At 38.1% G+C, this 19,043-nt stretch overlaps 1 protein-coding gene across 1 annotated transcript in view; it reads right to left on the bottom strand.

The window, feature by feature from the left end:
- LOC136866520 (multidrug resistance protein homolog 49) overlaps window positions 1-19,043 on the bottom strand; it is a 165,118-nt gene that overhangs the window by 45,019 nt on the left and 101,056 nt on the right. Inside the window, exons 3-7 of the mRNA XM_067143566.2 lie at window positions 16,519-16,588; window positions 12,539-12,732; window positions 9,561-9,705; window positions 4,874-4,974; window positions 1,180-1,351 (exon numbers count right to left, since the gene is read on the bottom strand). Of these exons, the coding sequence (XP_066999667.2) occupies window positions 1,180-1,351; window positions 4,874-4,974; window positions 9,561-9,705; window positions 12,539-12,732; window positions 16,519-16,588 (682 nt within the window). The remainder of the gene's footprint in view (window positions 1-1,179; window positions 1,352-4,873; window positions 4,975-9,560; window positions 9,706-12,538; window positions 12,733-16,518; window positions 16,589-19,043) is intronic.

Raw genomic sequence — 19,043 nt, 5'->3', positions numbered from 1 at the left:
CCCTTTCGACTTCAACATAACACCAAGGCCACTGGTCGCGCGATGAGAGAACCTCTCACATAGGAGGATGCACGAACTCCTACGAATCTTTGTTCCGACTAGAGGAGGGGATGCTTACCCTTCAAATGTGAATCGCCTTACTCATGACAGTTATCAACTTGGCTAGAAGAGGGAACAGTCAGCTCCCTTGCATCACTGAGAAGTAAACTCACAATACAAAATAATATGAGAGAAAATCTCATATAGCAACCACTCGCAGGTTAATATACACTGTATTCTTGTATATCATCATTAGTATGAACTACAGTGAACTGGCCTGCTTGAGATTGGACACGTGGTCAGATAACGAAATGACCGATTAAACTTACAATATTAAAATAAAGGACCTATCCAGAAATTGACAGTACTGTACTTTAATTGAAGAGGTTTTCAACAATATTTCAAAACATATTATTAGGTTTCTGAACAGACTAAAAATGGCATCTGCTATTGTAAGCAATATGAAATATGAAACCAGTAGCATCTGGTCTCCAAGCAGGGCAGGGTGGGAGGCAGTGCAGGCAATTAAGATGGTGGGAAGCCAGAAATAATATTTGCTCAGTTGGCTGATTAACCCAAGGCTGGTTAAGAGGGTGTTTACTGTTCTGTCTATCTTTTGTAGCTGTGACTACTTTCTTAAATTTCAAAGTTTTCAGTTATGAAGTGATGCAGTGTTGTTTTGTTCCTTTCCACGAATCATCAGGCAACTCATGCAAGCATTATGTTATATCTAAGAATAATTGCAGCCATCAAAATTGGCCATGAAGCAAATGATCTTCAGAACAGTATATAATGTTCTGTCATAAACAGAGCTTGGCCATTAGGCTAAAAAAGAGATAATGAAGATGACACACAGAATGTTGTATTACATAATTGATATTTTATGCATAATATATTTGTAATGTCTAGATCCACTTCCTTATAGTTTCAGCAACTTAAGCAAAAACACTAGGTTAAACTTTGTTGATGCACACATATATATTTCAGTTTACCAGCATATTCCAGAGACAGTCAAAAAGATGCAAACAGTTTTGTAAAAATTCAGTAGTTATATTAGAGAAACCTGCTTGACTAGAGGATTCTTAAAGAACTGGTTTGTATTAATTGTATTCTGTATCATCTATAGACTGTTCCACATACCTTGGCCACAATAGCTGTAGCAATGATGATAATTGGGGCACAGCTGAATACCACGAGGGTTAACTTCCATCCGTGGAGGAATGCAACAACAATGGAGGCAAAGAAGGCTACCATTTGGTAAGTGAAAATACCAACTTTCTCTCCAATTCCATCTTGCAGTTTGTCAAGATCCCTGAAGAAAAAATATATTATTATAATGAATAATGTCCCTTTATTAGTAATGCAATACAAATGTCTGAAAATATTTTTATAAACACCATGCCATGTAGCAAGGCCGTACCCAGGATTTTTTTTCTGATGGGGTTAGGATTTGGGGAAGAGGAGGGGGGGATGAAGAGGCTTCCGAAAAAAAAAAAAAAAAAAAAAAAAAAAAACCAATAGTAACAATTTCTTTTACTTTCAAATAGTTTTTACAGAATGAAAAGTTTGGAATTGCTTCAGAGCAGTACCTTTTACAACTCAATGAAGAAGAAAGGTAAATTCATTACTTTTAAAATGGAGGTAACAATAAGTTTCACTGTAAGTATTAAAAATATTTAGAGGTTTGATTCATTTTCTACAAACCTTGTAGCATCTCGATAACAAGAAAATATTTCTATATGCTTACTGAAATTGATTTTTCATTTATGTTTTCAGTAAATTTGTTAACTATATTCATACAGAAATATTTAAAGATGGCACAGACTTTATAGGTTAAATTCAATTGTTCGTTTCCAAATACTTGTTTTTATAATATTTCTAATTTATTGTATACATTTCAAAACCCATATATGCTGTTTAAATTTGTCAAGTCAACTTTTATTTTGGAAGGGTTTTGTACCCCCCTTACCTCACCCCTGGGCATGTCCATGTCTTATAGGCTCAACTTGAAAGACCTTGAAATTGTTGAAAGTTTCAAGTATTTGGGTAGAGAAATGATGCAGGATTGGACATGAAGATCTGTAAAAGGATACAATAGGGAAATGCATTTTACCAGAGTGTAAAACTTTATATAGAAGTAAGTGCCATAGAAGTGTGAAATGGTGACATATCAAATGTACTATTGCCCCATATTTACATAAGCAACAGAGACCTGGATATTGATTAAAAGACAGGAGAGTAAATTCAGTTTTGTTCTGTTCTGTACTAGCCCATTCAATCACCTCTTGGGGCAAAGGCCTTCCCAACCTTCTGGCTGAAGGAAATATCGCCTGCCTCACAGTCCATCTCTGGAGTACCATTCAGTTACCAACAGTATCCAGTTCATGGGATCCTTTCTTGCTATGTGACCAGCTCAACTCCACTTTTGAGTTCAGATTTCTCTTCTAACAACATTTACTCCAGTTTTGTGCCTAAGTTCAGTGTTTTACAGAGGGTCTTTCAGGAAATTTTGAGCAATCTTCTCTCCATTCTTCTGACAGACACTCCGTTTGTTTAACTGTCTGTTTGTTAGATACCAAGTCTGAGTACTGTGTACAAGAACAGGCAGAATATGTCCCTTTAGATGTTCATGAGAAAATCATTTTTAAGGATAATACTGATAATACTGACACCAAGCATTTCTCTTTGTCTTGCCTGTAATGGAATGAAAATGTCTGACCTAGGTAGCTTCTGACCTCTGTATTTCTGCTGCAGTTCGTTTACTCTAGATTCATTCCTTTGACTTCCTTTTTGCATTTCTTTGTCTCTGGCTTTCCTGGTTTCATTTTTTGCTTTCACAGCAATCTTCACCCGATCGTTCCACCAAGGAGTTTCTTTTGCCTTCATTTTGCTATTAGTTTTACCACAAACTTCTACTGCAGCTCCGACAATGCTTTCTTTGAATCTAGTCCACTCGATGTTGCCTTCTTGTAATGCATCTGATGGTAATTTATTGGTCACTTTTTTTGTGTATTCAGCTTGTTTCTCTGCCTTCTTTAGCTCCCATGTTCTTGATTTTTGGTTTCCTGTATTTCTGAGGTCTGTAAATTTTAATGTACCTTATTGTTGCGAGGAGAAGTCTGTGGTCACTGTCCAGGCTTTCACTTGGTATAACTCTAACATCAAATATGGTCTTACCTGCTTCATTGTCTGATATAAAATAATCTATCAGAGTTTTAGTATCTCCATTCCAACTGTATCTTGTTAGTTTATGACTTAGCTGCTTCTGAAACCAACTGTTGTTTATTCTCAAGCCATTCCTTACACATAGATCTAGAAGACTTTCTCCTTCTGGGTTCCTGTCTCCATAACCATGTGGACCTAGTACATTTTCATATCCAAGGCTGTATGATCCAACTTGAGCATTTAGATCTCCCATTACTATGATATTTTCCTCTCTTTCTATAGCTTCTTTTAAATCAGTTCGGAATTGTTCTTTTTCCTCTTCGTTACAGCCCGTCTGTGGGGCATACACCTGGACTACTGTCAGCACACTCTTGTTAAGAGAGATGTTCAACTTAATAATTCTTTCATTAACATATATTACCTCACTGATGACATCAATGTCCTTTCTTAATATAAAACCTACACCATTTTTGGCTTCTGTTTTGTTTCCATTCCAATGTAGTTTGTATCCTTTTCTTAGCTTTCTTGTTCCTCTTCCCTTCCACTTTGCCTCACTCAGGCCAATACAGAGGTTCCTCCTTTCCATCATATCTATCAGCTCCTCGCTTCTGCCAGTCAGGGTCAGGATATTTAATATTCCAATTCTGTGTTTTGGACTCTTTCTTTTGGGCTTCTGATCAAAACATCGTACATGAACATCAGCCTTACGGTCATCGTACGTTGCAGATGTTTGAGAAGATGTGTCTATCTGGTATTTGTTTTGCGATCCGAGGCTCGTTTTATAGTTGAAAGCAATCGATATAACCCTTCAGTTGACTTGCTAAGCCTAACACTGCTGGGAATTTTCTGTCAGAGGTATTCTCCCTTAGCCTTTGGCAGTCCCCTACCTCACTGCAAGGCAGCAGCTGATGAATTTATGTGTCATTTCCTACACAAGGGTCACATCAAACCTTCTAGGGGAAACTCCTCCACCCGTAGCTATTGGTCTTCCCCTAGTTTGTCAGGTTTGGTATTGGCCGCTCAACCCTCGGCCAGACAGTCTCAGGTAGTACCGTCTACTGTCGCATACGGTAGCAGGATCCCTCCTGACCTGACATTACTGTTAAAGTCTCTAATCACAAAATTAATCTGTGATTTGTGGCTGTCTACCATAACATCAATCCTTACATCTGACCATAGTAGCAGAAGAGGGATCCATCTTATTTTTCTGGAATGGTCACTTAGACAAAATTCTTAAGAAGTACAATAGGAAAGAAGAAAGGATGGGGGTAAGAAATGAGGATATCAGGAAGGAAATCACAGCAGATAATGGCATGGAGAGAAATAAACAGCGATGGTCTGGACATGTTAAGGGGATGGAAAAGGGAAGGCTACCAGAGCATATGATGGAGACAGACTGAGGGAAGGAGAACAAGAGACATACCTAGACTAATGTGGCTGAACTTTATCAAGAACAGGCATAATGAGAAGGACCTGGATCAGAGCACAGTTAATGAGCAGCAATGGTGGTTGGAAAGGTGCCATTAATTTATCGATCAAACTGGAGTTGGAAAAGCGAAATTGTTGACGATTTCTATTTTTATGAGCAAAAGAGACCATTTTGTTTTTACAAAAATTTGTGTTTCAAAGTTATCTAAATAATAATATGGTAATAATCACGAGTTCTTACCCTGTCATTCTGCTGGCGAAGTCGGCGGTGTTATTAGTATCATACCATGACATATCTTGTCTTAAAACTGACTGTAGGAACAACTTCTTTATTCGCCCAATCTGGAAAATATATGTCATGGTATATGTCATTAAAATATACTTTGTATTTCAATATATATTCGGTTAAGAGCATGACAGTTTTGAAAATAGACAAATTTAAAAATGTTAGTATACGTTTAATCCTTTATCTCTGAATGCAATAGGAGATGATATGGAAGGAAGCCCAATCCAAAGAAAAACAATGGGGAGGCTTGTACTACATGCACAAATTTTTTGGGCGATTGGCTCCCTAGTCTTCACTCGGTAGGTTACGGTCACCTTTGTATGCGGAGCTAGCAACATTGGAATCAGAGTTGGGAAGTAATTGAGTAAAAGTAACTGAATTACTCGTAACAAATACTTTTTGAGTAATTTTTACTTGTAATTTAATTTATACTCATAGGTAATATAACCCTCTCAGTGCCATGTGTATTTGTTTGGTACTAGCCAAGGGTGCCACCCACTTTGTCAGATTTGCAACTCTAGAAAAAATTTCATCACTCTCCCAATTTATACCCATTCTCAGTGAAACTTTTCTCTATTGTATAAAAGGAATCTCCCTTTGAATTAATGGCACTTTATACCTGAAAACATTTATAGTTAAAATTAAAATAAATCATTAATCTAAAAATTTAAATTTAAATTAATGAAAATCCACATTTTAAGGCAAATATGTAGTTCTAAAAATGAGTGACACACGAACTGATGGTACTTCTTGTAATACAGCATCTTGACTGTCATTTTGGATAAAATTATGTTATTTCGAATGATAGTATGTCATAAAAATCAAAATATAAGCTGTTTTGTTCCAGGTAACTCGAGGGAAGGGTGAGATGGTTGGTATGGTAAATCACTATCAGGGGTAACTTCACTGAATAATGGCAATGTGTGATATTGTTAATACTAATATTACCATGGAAATCTTCGTTACTTTCCAAATTATCTCTAACTACGGCAGTTGGTGGTGTTTCGCTTACAAATTCTTTTTCAGAATCACTCTCACTGACTATAATCTCAATAGAAGTGTTTTCAACAGTATTATTAAGTCCAGTTCACTTTCTGACTCAACATAACCGTCGTAATTCCCTAAACTATCTATGTAATCAGTTAGATCATCATCATTTGTAAATAAGTCATCCTGCAAGTCCGCCATCACTGTTGACATGTACGCACGATGTGTGGACACGACTTTCTTATTTTTTAAACATTCATCACACAAAAACATAATTTTATGCAGCTCCTAGTGATAAATTTGGAAACGTACACACCTTCCTTGATAAGAATATACTGATATGGGCTACCGTTTAACGGAAAAGGAAGAGCTACAAATGTTTCTAAACGAGTCTGGGTGAGGGATGAAATATCTATCCTGGCACTTTCAGCAAGTTCATTAGAGGAATGAAAAATCATCCCTTAGTGGTCAAAGAGTTAATTCTTTATTTATTTATTTATTTATTTATTTATTTATTTAGTCTGATCCAAGACACCCTAGATTTGCCATAAGACACAGAATAATACACAATAACAATTTTGAGGGAAGATAATAAAAAAATGATAGGTTACAATTAACCATGTTAAATGGCATGAACTCCATATAAATGGTGACGAAGAATCGAAACTGAGTATTTGATGAGTGAGACGACTATCTCATCTTGTAGGCTTCTCGCTAGTTTATATTTTTGTCGCCATGTGACGAAAGATTTGGGAATTGTTCCCCTCGCGCCAAAGAAAAATCCAGTCACCGTAATTTTTTTAAGGTTATACGACTGAAGAAAGAAAGGGATGGTTGGATTATAGATATCCTTTTTCTCATTGTCTACGTCAGTCGGCTGAGAGGCTGAAAATTCAAAACGTACTGTAGGATCAATAATTTCTGCTTCGTTCCTCCGTCTGTCAATCTCTATAATATCAATCCTGCGAGTGCTGCCTCCTTCGGCGAGGCAGTGGACTTCTTCGTACACTTCTAGATTTTTGAGACGAAGAGCATTAGCAATCAGGTTTCTGATGATGTTATGGCGTTTGATCCTAAGCAGTGACATTGCACTAATCATTACACTCTAGCAATCAATATACACCGCATGGAAGCAGAAACGGACTCAAAATTAACTGATGATGAAGATAACATTTTTAGTTCTACTATAGCAGAACCAGTAGCTTCACCAGAGCTGGATGAGTCATTTTCTTATCCCTCCAATATCCATCACTACTGGGGATATTTTTAGAATTAACCACAAGTAATCTTTCAAGTGTCCCTGTAGAGCATCTTTTCAGCAATGAGAATTTTAAGAACCAATCATTTTGTAAAATTAATGAAAAGTTGTCTGAAATGCTGGAAGTCACTAATATGTTGGAAGTTCCAAGTTATATTTAGTCTCAGTTCGTGATGATAGCCACTTGATGTCCCTATGCTTAAAAAGAACACTCACAAAAAAAGAAGTAATATATTTTTCTTTGCAAGCTTTGGTATCATTGACCCATGTGAAAATATTATGATGATTATGATGCTGGTTGTTTAAAGGGGCCTAACATCTGGATCATCAGCCCATAATGGTGCAAGATGAAACAAAATGTAATAATTATGAATATCTACCCACTGACTAGATTTTAAAAGGCAATGAAGAAAATGATTATGAAGTAAAAATAATCAGTTGATCTAATTGACAAATACTTTATCTTCATATAAAATGATTTCAAAATAAGTTAAAATGTATTAAAATGGCATAAGACTTCATCCTTGAAATGAAACCACATATTTCATTCAAATTAAAAGTAAAAACACACATTAAAATACACAGACTAAAACAGAGTCAATGGAATAAAAATGTAATTAACAATAAAATCAAAATATAAAAAATAGGAAATTCACTTTTAAACATGATAAAACAGGCAACTATTCCTCATAAAATGGATGATGAGGTCTGCTGACTGCTTTTCATCTTGTAGAATGAAGGAGATGGTACTCAGAAGTTTTAGACTGCGGTGCAGATTGGCCAGATCCGCGCACTCTATAAGGATGTATACTACGGTCAGGCAACAGCTGCAAGTACACACCGGGAGGGCTTCTCCCTTCAGTAAGGAGGAGTGTGTCACTATACCATGGCCGATTTGAAGACTACACAATACCACTGCTTCTCTCTGAGAAACCCGAAAGGAAGTCTTCCATTTCTTCGTAGTTCTTTTAATTGTTCTCAGCTTATTTGGAAGAGAAGTAGCCTGCCACAACTCCCAATAGGACATTAACAAATGTCTCTGCTGAGAATGAGTATCACTAGCTGGAACCTTGTAAGGCAACGGGAGCAGTGTGAACGCCTCCTTGGCAGCTCTATCATCTAACTTGTTTCCCCCTACTACACCCAAGAGGTTAGGGAGCCATAAAAATGTGATTCTGGTGCTAGCACTCCAACACCCAGCCAGCAGGTCCTGGATCCACTGCATCAGAGGGTGCTGCGGGAAATGTGCATCAATGGATTGTAACAAGCTCACGAAGTCAGTACGCAGCAGAACATGTGAGAAGAAAGTCAGTGATGTTCTGAAGGCAGCCATTCTGTGAAGTAATTGTACTTTTACTGGTTATTTGTTGAAAATAAGTAATTATTTAACTGAGTAAAATACTTCTCAGGTGACTTTAATTCATCCCAATTTCTTTTTTCTTGTATTCTTCCTATCACTGACTGCTCCAATATCTCATAGTATTGCTAACAAAGATTTCAGATCTGTCTTGCTTGCCCAGGTAAGTATGTTGTGTTCAGATGATAATAGCTTGCTTTCAGTAGTTCTTTTGAAGTGATGAATGGATTAGATAAGCACTCTGACTGAAGTAATACCAACCACATCAGACGTACTTCACAAACTCCTCTTTGGAAAAGTCATCATACAACTGTGCACATTGAAGGCAGAAAAATGATAGCCAAGCACCATGCAAGCAAGCAAACATCATTAAAGTATCAGTGTAACAATGGCTGCTGCACTTCAGACATGCTAGAAAGAACACTGATCTGTTATTTGGATTTTGGGTAGTAAAGATTTGAAACATACAGAAATTCATTGACTAATGATGATAAAAGTAAATTTGTGTCATCGTCCTGAGGTGGCGCAGCCCCTTTCAGGCACACCCCCAGTAGAGGTGCATGTGCCATTTTAACCATATACCAGCCCTTCTGCCATTCTGCTAACTGTTACGCTATGGAGGTGGACACTAATGATGATTCAGTATGGTGATTCATTTTTGTTACAGCAGCAACAGGACAACATTTGGCTCCACACTGCCCGTGCAACAGTGGTGACTAACCAAAAACTGTATTTTGGGTGTCTTCCATATCCACCATATTCACCAGACCCTGGTTCTAGTGATTAGCACACGTTCGGGCCACTCAAAGAGGCACCGAAGAAGGTGCATTAGTCACTACACAGACAACCAAAGGAGTTTTTTTCTAGAGAAATCCATGCACCTTATAAAGTGCTGGAGGACTTGCAATGAATGCACTTTTGCTCAATAAAATAAATTGAAAAATATATTTTAATTTAAGAACTTGTCCTTGTAACTGGAAATCAGGATGACCACACGACTACATCTACATAAATTATACCATAGAAAAGGTAATATTTACCTGTTTTAAGGCTATACTGTTCAGTAGAGCAATGCTGAGGTAATCCAATATAAACTGGGCAGCTGAAAATACAGTGGTCCCAATACCAAATCCTGCTGCATCCTGTATCATTGCTTCACGCCACGTTACTCCACTTGTATTATCACTGTAATGATAATATGATGCATTAATAACAATATTTATTGTAAATGTAGACTGTAAAGTGGTATTAAAATACAATAATTTCCAGTCCCTGTCTTACATTTTTCAAGCAACCATTGAATGATAAAGATAATGATAATGATAAAAAAGAAATGGCTGTGGAAGTAAGGAGAAATTGAAGGAACTTACTAGAAAATTGAATCTAGCAAAGAAGGCAGCTAAGGATAACATGATGGCAAGCATAATTGGCAGTCATACGAATTTTAGTGAAAAATGGAAGGGTATGTATAGGTATTTTAAGGCAGAAACAGGTTCCAAGAAGGACATTCCAGGAATAATTAATGAACAAGGGGAGTGTGTATGTGAGGATCTTCAAAAGGCAGAAGTATTCAGTCAGCAGTATGTAAAGATTGTTGGTTACAAGGAAAATGTCAAGATAGAGGAGGAGACTAAGGCCAAAGAAGTAATAAAATTTACATATGATAACAATGACATTTACAATAAGATACAAAAGTTGAAAACTAGAAAAGCGGCTGGAATTGATCGGATTTCTGGGGATATACTAAAGACAATGGGTTGGGATATAGTACCATATCTGAAGTACTTATCTGATTATTGTTTGGTCGGAGGAGCTATACCAGATGAATGGAGAGTTGCTATAGTAGCCCCTGTGTATAAAGGAAAGGGTGATAGACATAAAGCTGAAAATTACATGCCAGTAAGTTTGACATGCATTGTATGTAAGCTTTGGGAAGGCATTCTTTCTGATTATATTAGACATGTTTGCAAAATTAATAACTGGTTCGATAGAAGGCAATTCGGTTTTAGGAAAGGTTATTCCACTGAAGCTCAACTTGTAGGATTCCAGCAAGATATAGCAGATATCTTGGATTCTGGAGGTCAAATGGACTGTATCGCGATTGACCTGTCTAAAGCATTTGATAGGGTGGATCATGGGAGACTACTGGCAAAAATGAGTGCAATTGGACTAGACCAAAGAGTGACTGAATGGGTTGCTATATTTCTAGAAAATAGATCTCAGAGAATTAGGGTAGGTGAAGCTTTATCCGACCCTGTAATAATTAAGAGGGGAATTCCTCAAGGCAGTATTATCAGACCTTTATGTTTTCTTATATATATAAATGATATGAGTAAAGGAGTGGAATCGGAGGTAAGGCTTTTTGCGGATGATGTTATTCTCTATAGAGTGATAAATAAGTTACAAGATTGTGAGCAACTGCAGCGTGACCTCGAAAATGTTGTGAGATACATGAAAAGAAATTGAAAACATCTTAACAATTCTCTCCAAGTTTGATGATATCCCTCCCGTGTAGACTAATATGCAGTCAATAAAATGTAACTTGAAGTTCTCCAGTTGGTATCCTATTAAATATAACTACAATCCTATGACATACCTGTAAAAATACCCAAATTATTAAACAAAGAATAAAACCTAACCTAACCCCATGGCACTACAGCACTGAAGGGCCTTGGCCTACCAAGCGACCGCTGCTCAGCCCAAAGGCCTGCAGATTACGAGGTGTCGTATGGTCAGCACGACAAATCCTCTTGACTGTTATTCTTGGCATTCTAGACCGGAAACAAAGAATAAAATGCTCTATTAAACAAGGATTGACATGTTAACATATCAGATTCTATCAAATTACATTTTTTCCTAATTTACTATTAATTATGGTAATAATTAAATTTAGATTACACCATTTTAATATTTGAAAGTTATAACTTATCTTAGTGAAGTGCTCAGTAATAAACATAAATGTTTCTACATTTCTAAACTAGTTTCGTCAATTTATAATTATTAATTAGGAAAACAGTGTGATTTGATAGAATTTGATGATGTTCTTTCAAGAACAAAACATGTCATTCCTTTTTAATGGTGTTTTTTATTTTTTTAATAATGTATTTTTCATAATTGTTACATCTCGCGTTTGACACACTGGAAAACTTAAAGTTACATTAAGTGAATCGACACTGGAAAGTATGGCTTCATTTTTAACAAACAGAAAAGTTCAGTAAAATTACAACTGAACTTAAACTGAGACAATTTAAACTTGAGAAAAAGTAATTATGGATGTAGTTTGTATCCAGATGTGCCAACGTTCAAAAGTTAAAAAATCAGAACACCTTTTTATGGCATATCAAATGCCACAACACTTCATTAAATCACTTTATTATGCAATTGCTCTTATTTATTTTGTTTTATAAATTCTAAAATACTGCATATAACTGAGCTTTAGAACACACGATTGATTCTTCATCGTAACTGCCTTAGACCTCTTCAGAAATTCTGAACTAAATTTAAGCTCAAAGCACTTGCTTTGCTGAACACATTTTAAGGTTAAAATTTTTTCAGATATTTTTTCTGGAAGCATTAATTTGAACTGTATTTTTGTCTTATGCTGAAAATAGTATTGCAGTCGGAATTGCTATGTGGAAATCATAACATAAAAAACATTACATGAGATATTCTGTCATATTTAAGATTATCATCAGCTGGTTGCATCTGCCCTGTCAGTGCACGCTGAACATCAGTTCTCGCCGTACCTAAAGAACTAGTAAAAAGGTGGGATTTTCAAACAACAAGGGAATACTAAATCTACTCCAAAAATCGGGAGAGCGGGGAGAAGGACCAAAAATCAGGAGTCTCCCGCTTAAATCGGTGGAATCGGCAAGTCTATACATCCAATTGCACAATCCATACTACTTCTTGTCAAATATTGAATGAAATATTATAGATTTCCGTAAATTCAGCAATGATATGAAGTATGATTGTATGTAAGTACATTATGTATGAATACAACATGGTATTAACTTACAGTTTCTTGCCCCCTCCAAATAATTCCAGCAAGTATGTTTTCGAGGTGGTTGCATTCTCCATATTTCGTTCTACAAGGAGGGTGGTAAATTCTCCGTATAGAATAATAAACCCAGGCATGAGAACTCCACTGGCAACAGCTAGAAGAATTCCCAGGATCACCAGAGTTCGCTCCTGCCATGTTGAATATCTGAACTGAAAGGATAAAGTTGTTTGAGACCTTGTGCAGAAGCATTTTTTGCAGTGAAGGAAATTCATAAATTCTAGATTACAGGGGAAGAAATGTAAAAAATTCATGCAGTATTTAATGTAACCTCAGATATGAAGAGATATATTTTCTCCAATCAAGTAAAACTTTTCTGATTCCTCCAATCACATGAAATACAAATACAAATGCAGTTCAAACACTTGACTATCATAGACCAAGAAACATTTATTGTGGTATGTAGTGTAATAAAAAGGAGGCAGAAACATTGCAATATTTTTGTAAATAGTCACCTAATTTCTGTACAAACTAATGTGAACATCAGACTGAATATTTATGATGATGATGATGATGATGATGCTTGTTTAAAGGGACCTAACATCTAGGTCATTGGCCCCTAATGATACAAAATGAGACGAAATGTAATGACAATTTAAAAGTCAAAATTTCATCCACTGACCAGAATTCAAAAAGTGATGATTAAGAATAAATGGATGAATATGAGTTTAAAATAATCAGTGGATCCAACTCACAATTCTGAAAGTTAAAAATAATTCCAACATCGATCCACTGGCTAGAATTCAAAAAGAAGATGATGAAAAAAGATTATGAACTTAAAATAATCAGTGGATCCAACCTGCAATGCCTCACCTTCCCAGAAACAACAGTTTTACTACCAAGGAGCTGGTTCCAAAGCACAATTCTGAATCGATGATGTTTGTTGTCTAACGGGGTCCAAAAATAGGTCAACAGCCTCTCATAATGGTACTTATCGCTAGTACAGTAGAACCATGGTATTTCTCATGTTGTGGTACTAATCAAAAGTAGCATAGATTCACGGTGTTCCTAACATTATGGTACTACTCACAAGTATTGTACGTCACACAGGTAACTCAGACCTATGGTGTTTCTCATAAAACGGTGCCACTCATAGGCAATGCGCAAACCCATGGTGTTCCCAACATAGGTGTACTAATCACGGGTGTCAGTATTCCCAAGGTGCTCCTCACATAGCGAGTACTAATCACAGGCCCCACAGTGTCACTCAAATAGCGGTACTAATCACAGGCAACATAAACCCATGGTGTTCCACATCATCATCATCATCATCATCATCATCATCATCATCATCATCATTTTCCTTCCAAGTATTGGGCCATGTGACCCGTTACGGTCTTGCATTTTACTTTTTGCAAGACTTGAAAGCAATCAAATGTCCTTCCAACAGGTTGCTAGCCTGAAGGAAGTAAGACCATTGGTGGGGCTGCCACCTCTCAGGTAATGGACTAGCTGAAATCACAGCATTTCCTCCATAATGGATGTATGTAACCACAGGTACTGTAAACCCACAGTGAACCACTCTCTGCTGCTAGCAATCATGAACCTATTGTGTACCTAACTTAGTGGTACTACTCGCAAGTAAAGGCGACCCCTGGTGTTCCCTGTGTGATGGTATTAATCACAAGTAGTTTCATGGTTCTAATTCAATTATCCGTCGGTCGACCCTTTTAGTCGACTTACGACAGGCAGGGACTACCATGGGTATATTCTTCATCTGTGTCCCCTCCCTTCCCACAGAGGGTACTGAACATTTAATACCCACATGCTAGAACTCTGCTCCTTGGCCACTGACCCACTGAAGAACTGCTGTATTCACTTGCTGACCATTTGCAAATTGTTATCCAATGTATCTTATGAACAGATGAAAATTAACTTCATGGGACCATCTGTGACCGATGCTGTTGAACTTCCTCCTCAAAGAGCATCAGTCAGTTGTCCACTACTGCATCCACAATGCTCGTACCTCTTCACTGTGTTCAGAAGTGACACTGCATTTGCTCCATGCACTGTCATTATTTCATGATTAATGTTCAAATAATTGAGACATTTCACTCCATCTTTGAGTAACATTATTGGACACATCTGCATTGTACGTTTAACCCACATCTTCATTCTTACATTTCAAGCCCATACTGATATTAAATGAATACTATGCAAAAATGATCATACTTGAGTGCTGCAGCCTAACTTTCATACTATTTTCCTAACAATACAACAATATTTCATTCTAAATGGTCAACTACTATTCTTTCCAACTCTTGACTTAACTTTGGTTTTGAGAAATAGGTTCTCAGCCAGTCTAAGGGGATAATCATCATCATTATTGTTGTAAACAAGGTTGGGTTTACAAAAACACAACTTCTTTATTTGCTTCACATGTAAAATTACAATATTTACACTAACAAAACTGAAAGTTATCTCGAAGCAAAATGAACTATGAATTTGGAGAAAGAGTCTGTCTTTTGTACACTATATACACGTTGGAGTATTCACATTCACTACTATCTCGGAAAGATAGTCCTTGTGACATGAAAAGTTCTTGATAGTCGAAAACTATCAGAAGCACTGACGTAAATATCTCAGAGAATCCTTCCTTGTTGAAGTGTGAGTTCATTAACGTAAGTTCAATGACTGAAGAGTTCCTACTTAGCGAAACTAAGTTGATAATGGGAGCTTGCATTAGCTAGGGAATGATAGTGGCATATAATGGTAAGACTGGACATGGACAGTGGAACAAGCAAGAGAGCGGTGACCCGAGGTGAGACCTCTTACTGCCAGAAATTCAGTCCACCTGGCCGAAGCACATTTTCAAGAGGAGTAGCCTCCGTGCTCGACGTAGGGTGTATTCTGGAGCTGGACACCGGGGTCAGTGGGCCTGGACAGGCTAGGAGCTCCTTTTTATAGCACACACAACGTTCCAGGCACGCGCACTGAGAGCTGCGCGTCGAGGCTCGAAGAATAACACACTGGCACGCGTGTAGCTGGCTGGCGGATCAAGAAGGGCGCGACGGACATACAACAATTATCATCATCATCATCATCTTCTTCTTCTTCTTTTATAGCCTCTGTAGGACAACGGGCAGCTTTATCATGGTTTGCGTTTTCTTCTTCTCCCAGAACCTTTTCACCTGCTATCTCTCCTCTCCTGTTCTTCAGCTGAGATTTTCAGTACCCTCTTCTATTGTCTCTCCCACTGGTGCTTCTCAGTCCTATTCCTTTACCTTTCTCTGCCATTGAGCTTTAGCATATTGGTTGGTGTATGTTTAATTCTCCAGTTCTCCGTCCTCTCTCCCCCCCCCCCCCTCTCAGGCCAGTCCTGCAGGAGCTCGACAACCCACTTTGTTTCCATATTTTCTATCATCCTACTCATTGTCTCCATACTCTTCTGGTCATTCTCTCCATATCCATTCTGCTCACATGTCCAGCAAATCTTGCTCTTTTGAGCCTCATTTCTTCTGAGATCGTCCTCATGTTTCGGTACAATTTGTCCCTTGATCTTCGTTTCCATTCTTCACCTCCTTTCTTTGGTATCAGTATCTTCCTCACGATTTCAACAGTTGCTCTACCGCATGCCTTCCCAGTGCCATCGTCTCGGCCGCATACGGTACCGCGTTTCTCACTGTTGTCTTGTACTGCCTGATCTTCGCACCTATTGATAAGTTTCTTTTATTGCAGACTTTTCCATCTGCAAAGTAGGTCATCATATTTTTCACTCTCCTTTTGATCTATCGACATAACAAATCTGTTGAACATCTGAAGTGAGACTGTTGATAAGATTACTTTTGATGCGTGTACGTGTATCAAATAACTGAAATGCGCAGTAATGAAGGAATCCGCATTGTTGCATTTAGTTTAAATGGATATCTCAACAGTCTGAATCGAACTGAGTATTCTAGTGCATTCTCATAGCATAAAATCTACTATAAAATGCTTACCAATTGATAATAAGATACAGGTGGAAGACTGTCGTCTTTCTTCTTAGGCTTCTTTGGATGAACAAATTCTCTGAAAATAAAACAAAACATCAATTTTGATTAATGCTATCATTGCCAAGATATAATAATAATAATAATAATAATAATAATAATAATAATAATAATAATAAGAAGAAGAAGAAGAAGAAGAAGAAGAAGTTAAAGGAAGTTTAAAATTCCAATAACTTATTGCACGTCTGTACAAGGGGTTGAAAACAAAGTAACAGAAGAACTGCTGAATGTATTACTAGCATTTCTTCAAGTATACCCGAATCAGCTTGTTCTAAACCAAGTAATGTATATACATTTTCAAGAAAAACATTTAATCATTTTTTTTTTTTTTTTTTTTTTTTTTTTACAATTCGCTTTACGTTGCACCGACAGGTCTTGTGGCGAGATAGGATAGGAAAGGGCTAGCGACCGTGGCCTTGATTAAGGCACAGCCCCACCATTTGTCTGGTATGAAAATGGGAATCTTCAGGTCCGCCTACAGTGGGGTTCGAACCCACCATTAGCCAATGCAAGCTGACAGTTACGTGAACCAGAAAGCACAGCCACTCGCTCGATAAGATAATAAGTCAATTGGTGTAGCTTACGGTCGCAGTCTGAAGCTGTGTATGTTTTACGTCCTTTTCACCATGTACTCTCATCATTCTATCTAACTAACGTTGATATCCAGAACAATAGGATATGAGTTTATTTTTTTCTTTCTTTCTTTTTTAATCCGTTTACCCTCCAGGGTTGGTTTTTCCCTAGGACTAAACGAAGGATCCCACCTCTTCCGCCTCAAGGGCAGTGTCCGGGAGCGTAAGACTTTGGGTCGGGGGATACAACTGAGGAGGAGGAGGACCACTACCTCTCCCAGACGGCCTCATCTGCTATATTGAACAGAGGCTTTGTTTGGGGGGGGGGGAGAGATTGGAAGGTATGGACAAGAAAGAGGGAAGGAAGCGGAAGTGGCCTTAAGTTAGGTACCATCCCATGCCTGGAGGAGAAGTGGGAAACCACGGAACACCACTTCGAGGATGGCTAAGGAGGGAATAGAATCCCCCTCCTCTACTCAATTGACCTCCCGAGGCTGAATGGACCCCGTTCCATCCCTCGTACCACTTTACAGAGCCGGGAATCGAACCCGGGCCTCCGGGGGTGGCAGCTAATCACACTAACCACTACACCACAGAGGCGGATAAGTTTTAACATGATTTAAAATATACCACCGCGTACAATGTACAAACTGGAGTCAATTGTAAGGTCAACCTAGACCGAAAGCCGAAATGAAAAATGTAATGCTCCAGTCTTCGAATAAAGACAGATGGACAGTAGTAACACCAATTTTTTGCTAGTTTACGTAAGCACTTAAATGCCACTTAAACCAATACAGTACCGGTACATTGAAAACAGATTTATCAACATTGCTTCAATTGGAACAACAGGGCGATTGTCCTGGATCAACAGCGGCAAGCGGAAGCAGCAGGCTTTCACATCTGGTGAGCGTTTACGCTACTTCTAGTACACAGACAACATTGTTTCTTATAAGAAAACAGACTGCCGAAGGAGATTCAAGACCGAACCATCGAACGGAAATACACTGGGTCACTTAAATTCATTGTTTCTGTTTTAACAGCAAAGTACAGTATGACTAAATTATTGCTGCCGTGTTACGTTTTTCCGTTTGCTAGTGGTTTACTGTTACACCAAATCAAGACGTTTTCTTGGCGACGCGACGATGTGATAGAACTGGGAAGGAAGCTACTGAAGCAGGGAGCACACAGCTTCAGTTCCGTTCCGTTCAGCTGACCTTGGATATTACGATAACGTGTAAACAAACGTCCATCCGGACACTGCTTCAGTTCCGCTCGCTTCAGCGATTCTCTGCCCACCATCCGTTCTAGTGATGGGACATTCGATTCATTTTACTGAATCGATTCATTTGATTCCGTTCACGTTACTGAATCGATACAGTGATCCGATTCACGGCTCATTGGTCACCGCTCCTACTGCATCTGTGTAGTATGTGCTGGTAAGACAGCAGCAACAGCATTCAGTGCTCGCAGCTGCCATCTGGTCTTCATACTATGAACTCCTTTCTTAGAAAAAATGCTAGTTACTCTAATACATCGAAGGTTTCCGGTGACGCAGGGTGGGAAAGGTTAGGATTAGGAAGATAGCAGCCATGACCTGAATTAAGGTACAGTCCCAGCATTTCCTGGTGTGAAAATGGGGAAACTACGGAAAAACCATCTTAACGGCTGCCGACGGTGGGATTCGAACCCACCATCCCCCGAATGCAAGCGCATAGCCACGCGATATTAACCGCACGATAACTCGCTCAGTCATTTAAAAAAAAAAGTATTTTTCTATCAGCTGAGGATTTTTTTTAATAGTCATATTTTGTATAGGCTATCCGAGATGTACAGTAGCCCGCTGGTTTTCTGATTCAACATACTGTTATTGCGTCTGTCCACATATGATTGAAGTCTTGTGCA

This window comes from Anabrus simplex, chromosome 3 (assembly GCF_040414725.1).
Source record: "Anabrus simplex isolate iqAnaSimp1 chromosome 3, ASM4041472v1, whole genome shotgun sequence".
NCBI lineage: Eukaryota > Metazoa > Arthropoda > Insecta > Orthoptera > Tettigoniidae > Anabrus > Anabrus simplex.
The sequence above is the reverse complement of the archived record's forward strand: the minus strand, read 5'-3'. Positions and strand labels throughout refer to the sequence as shown.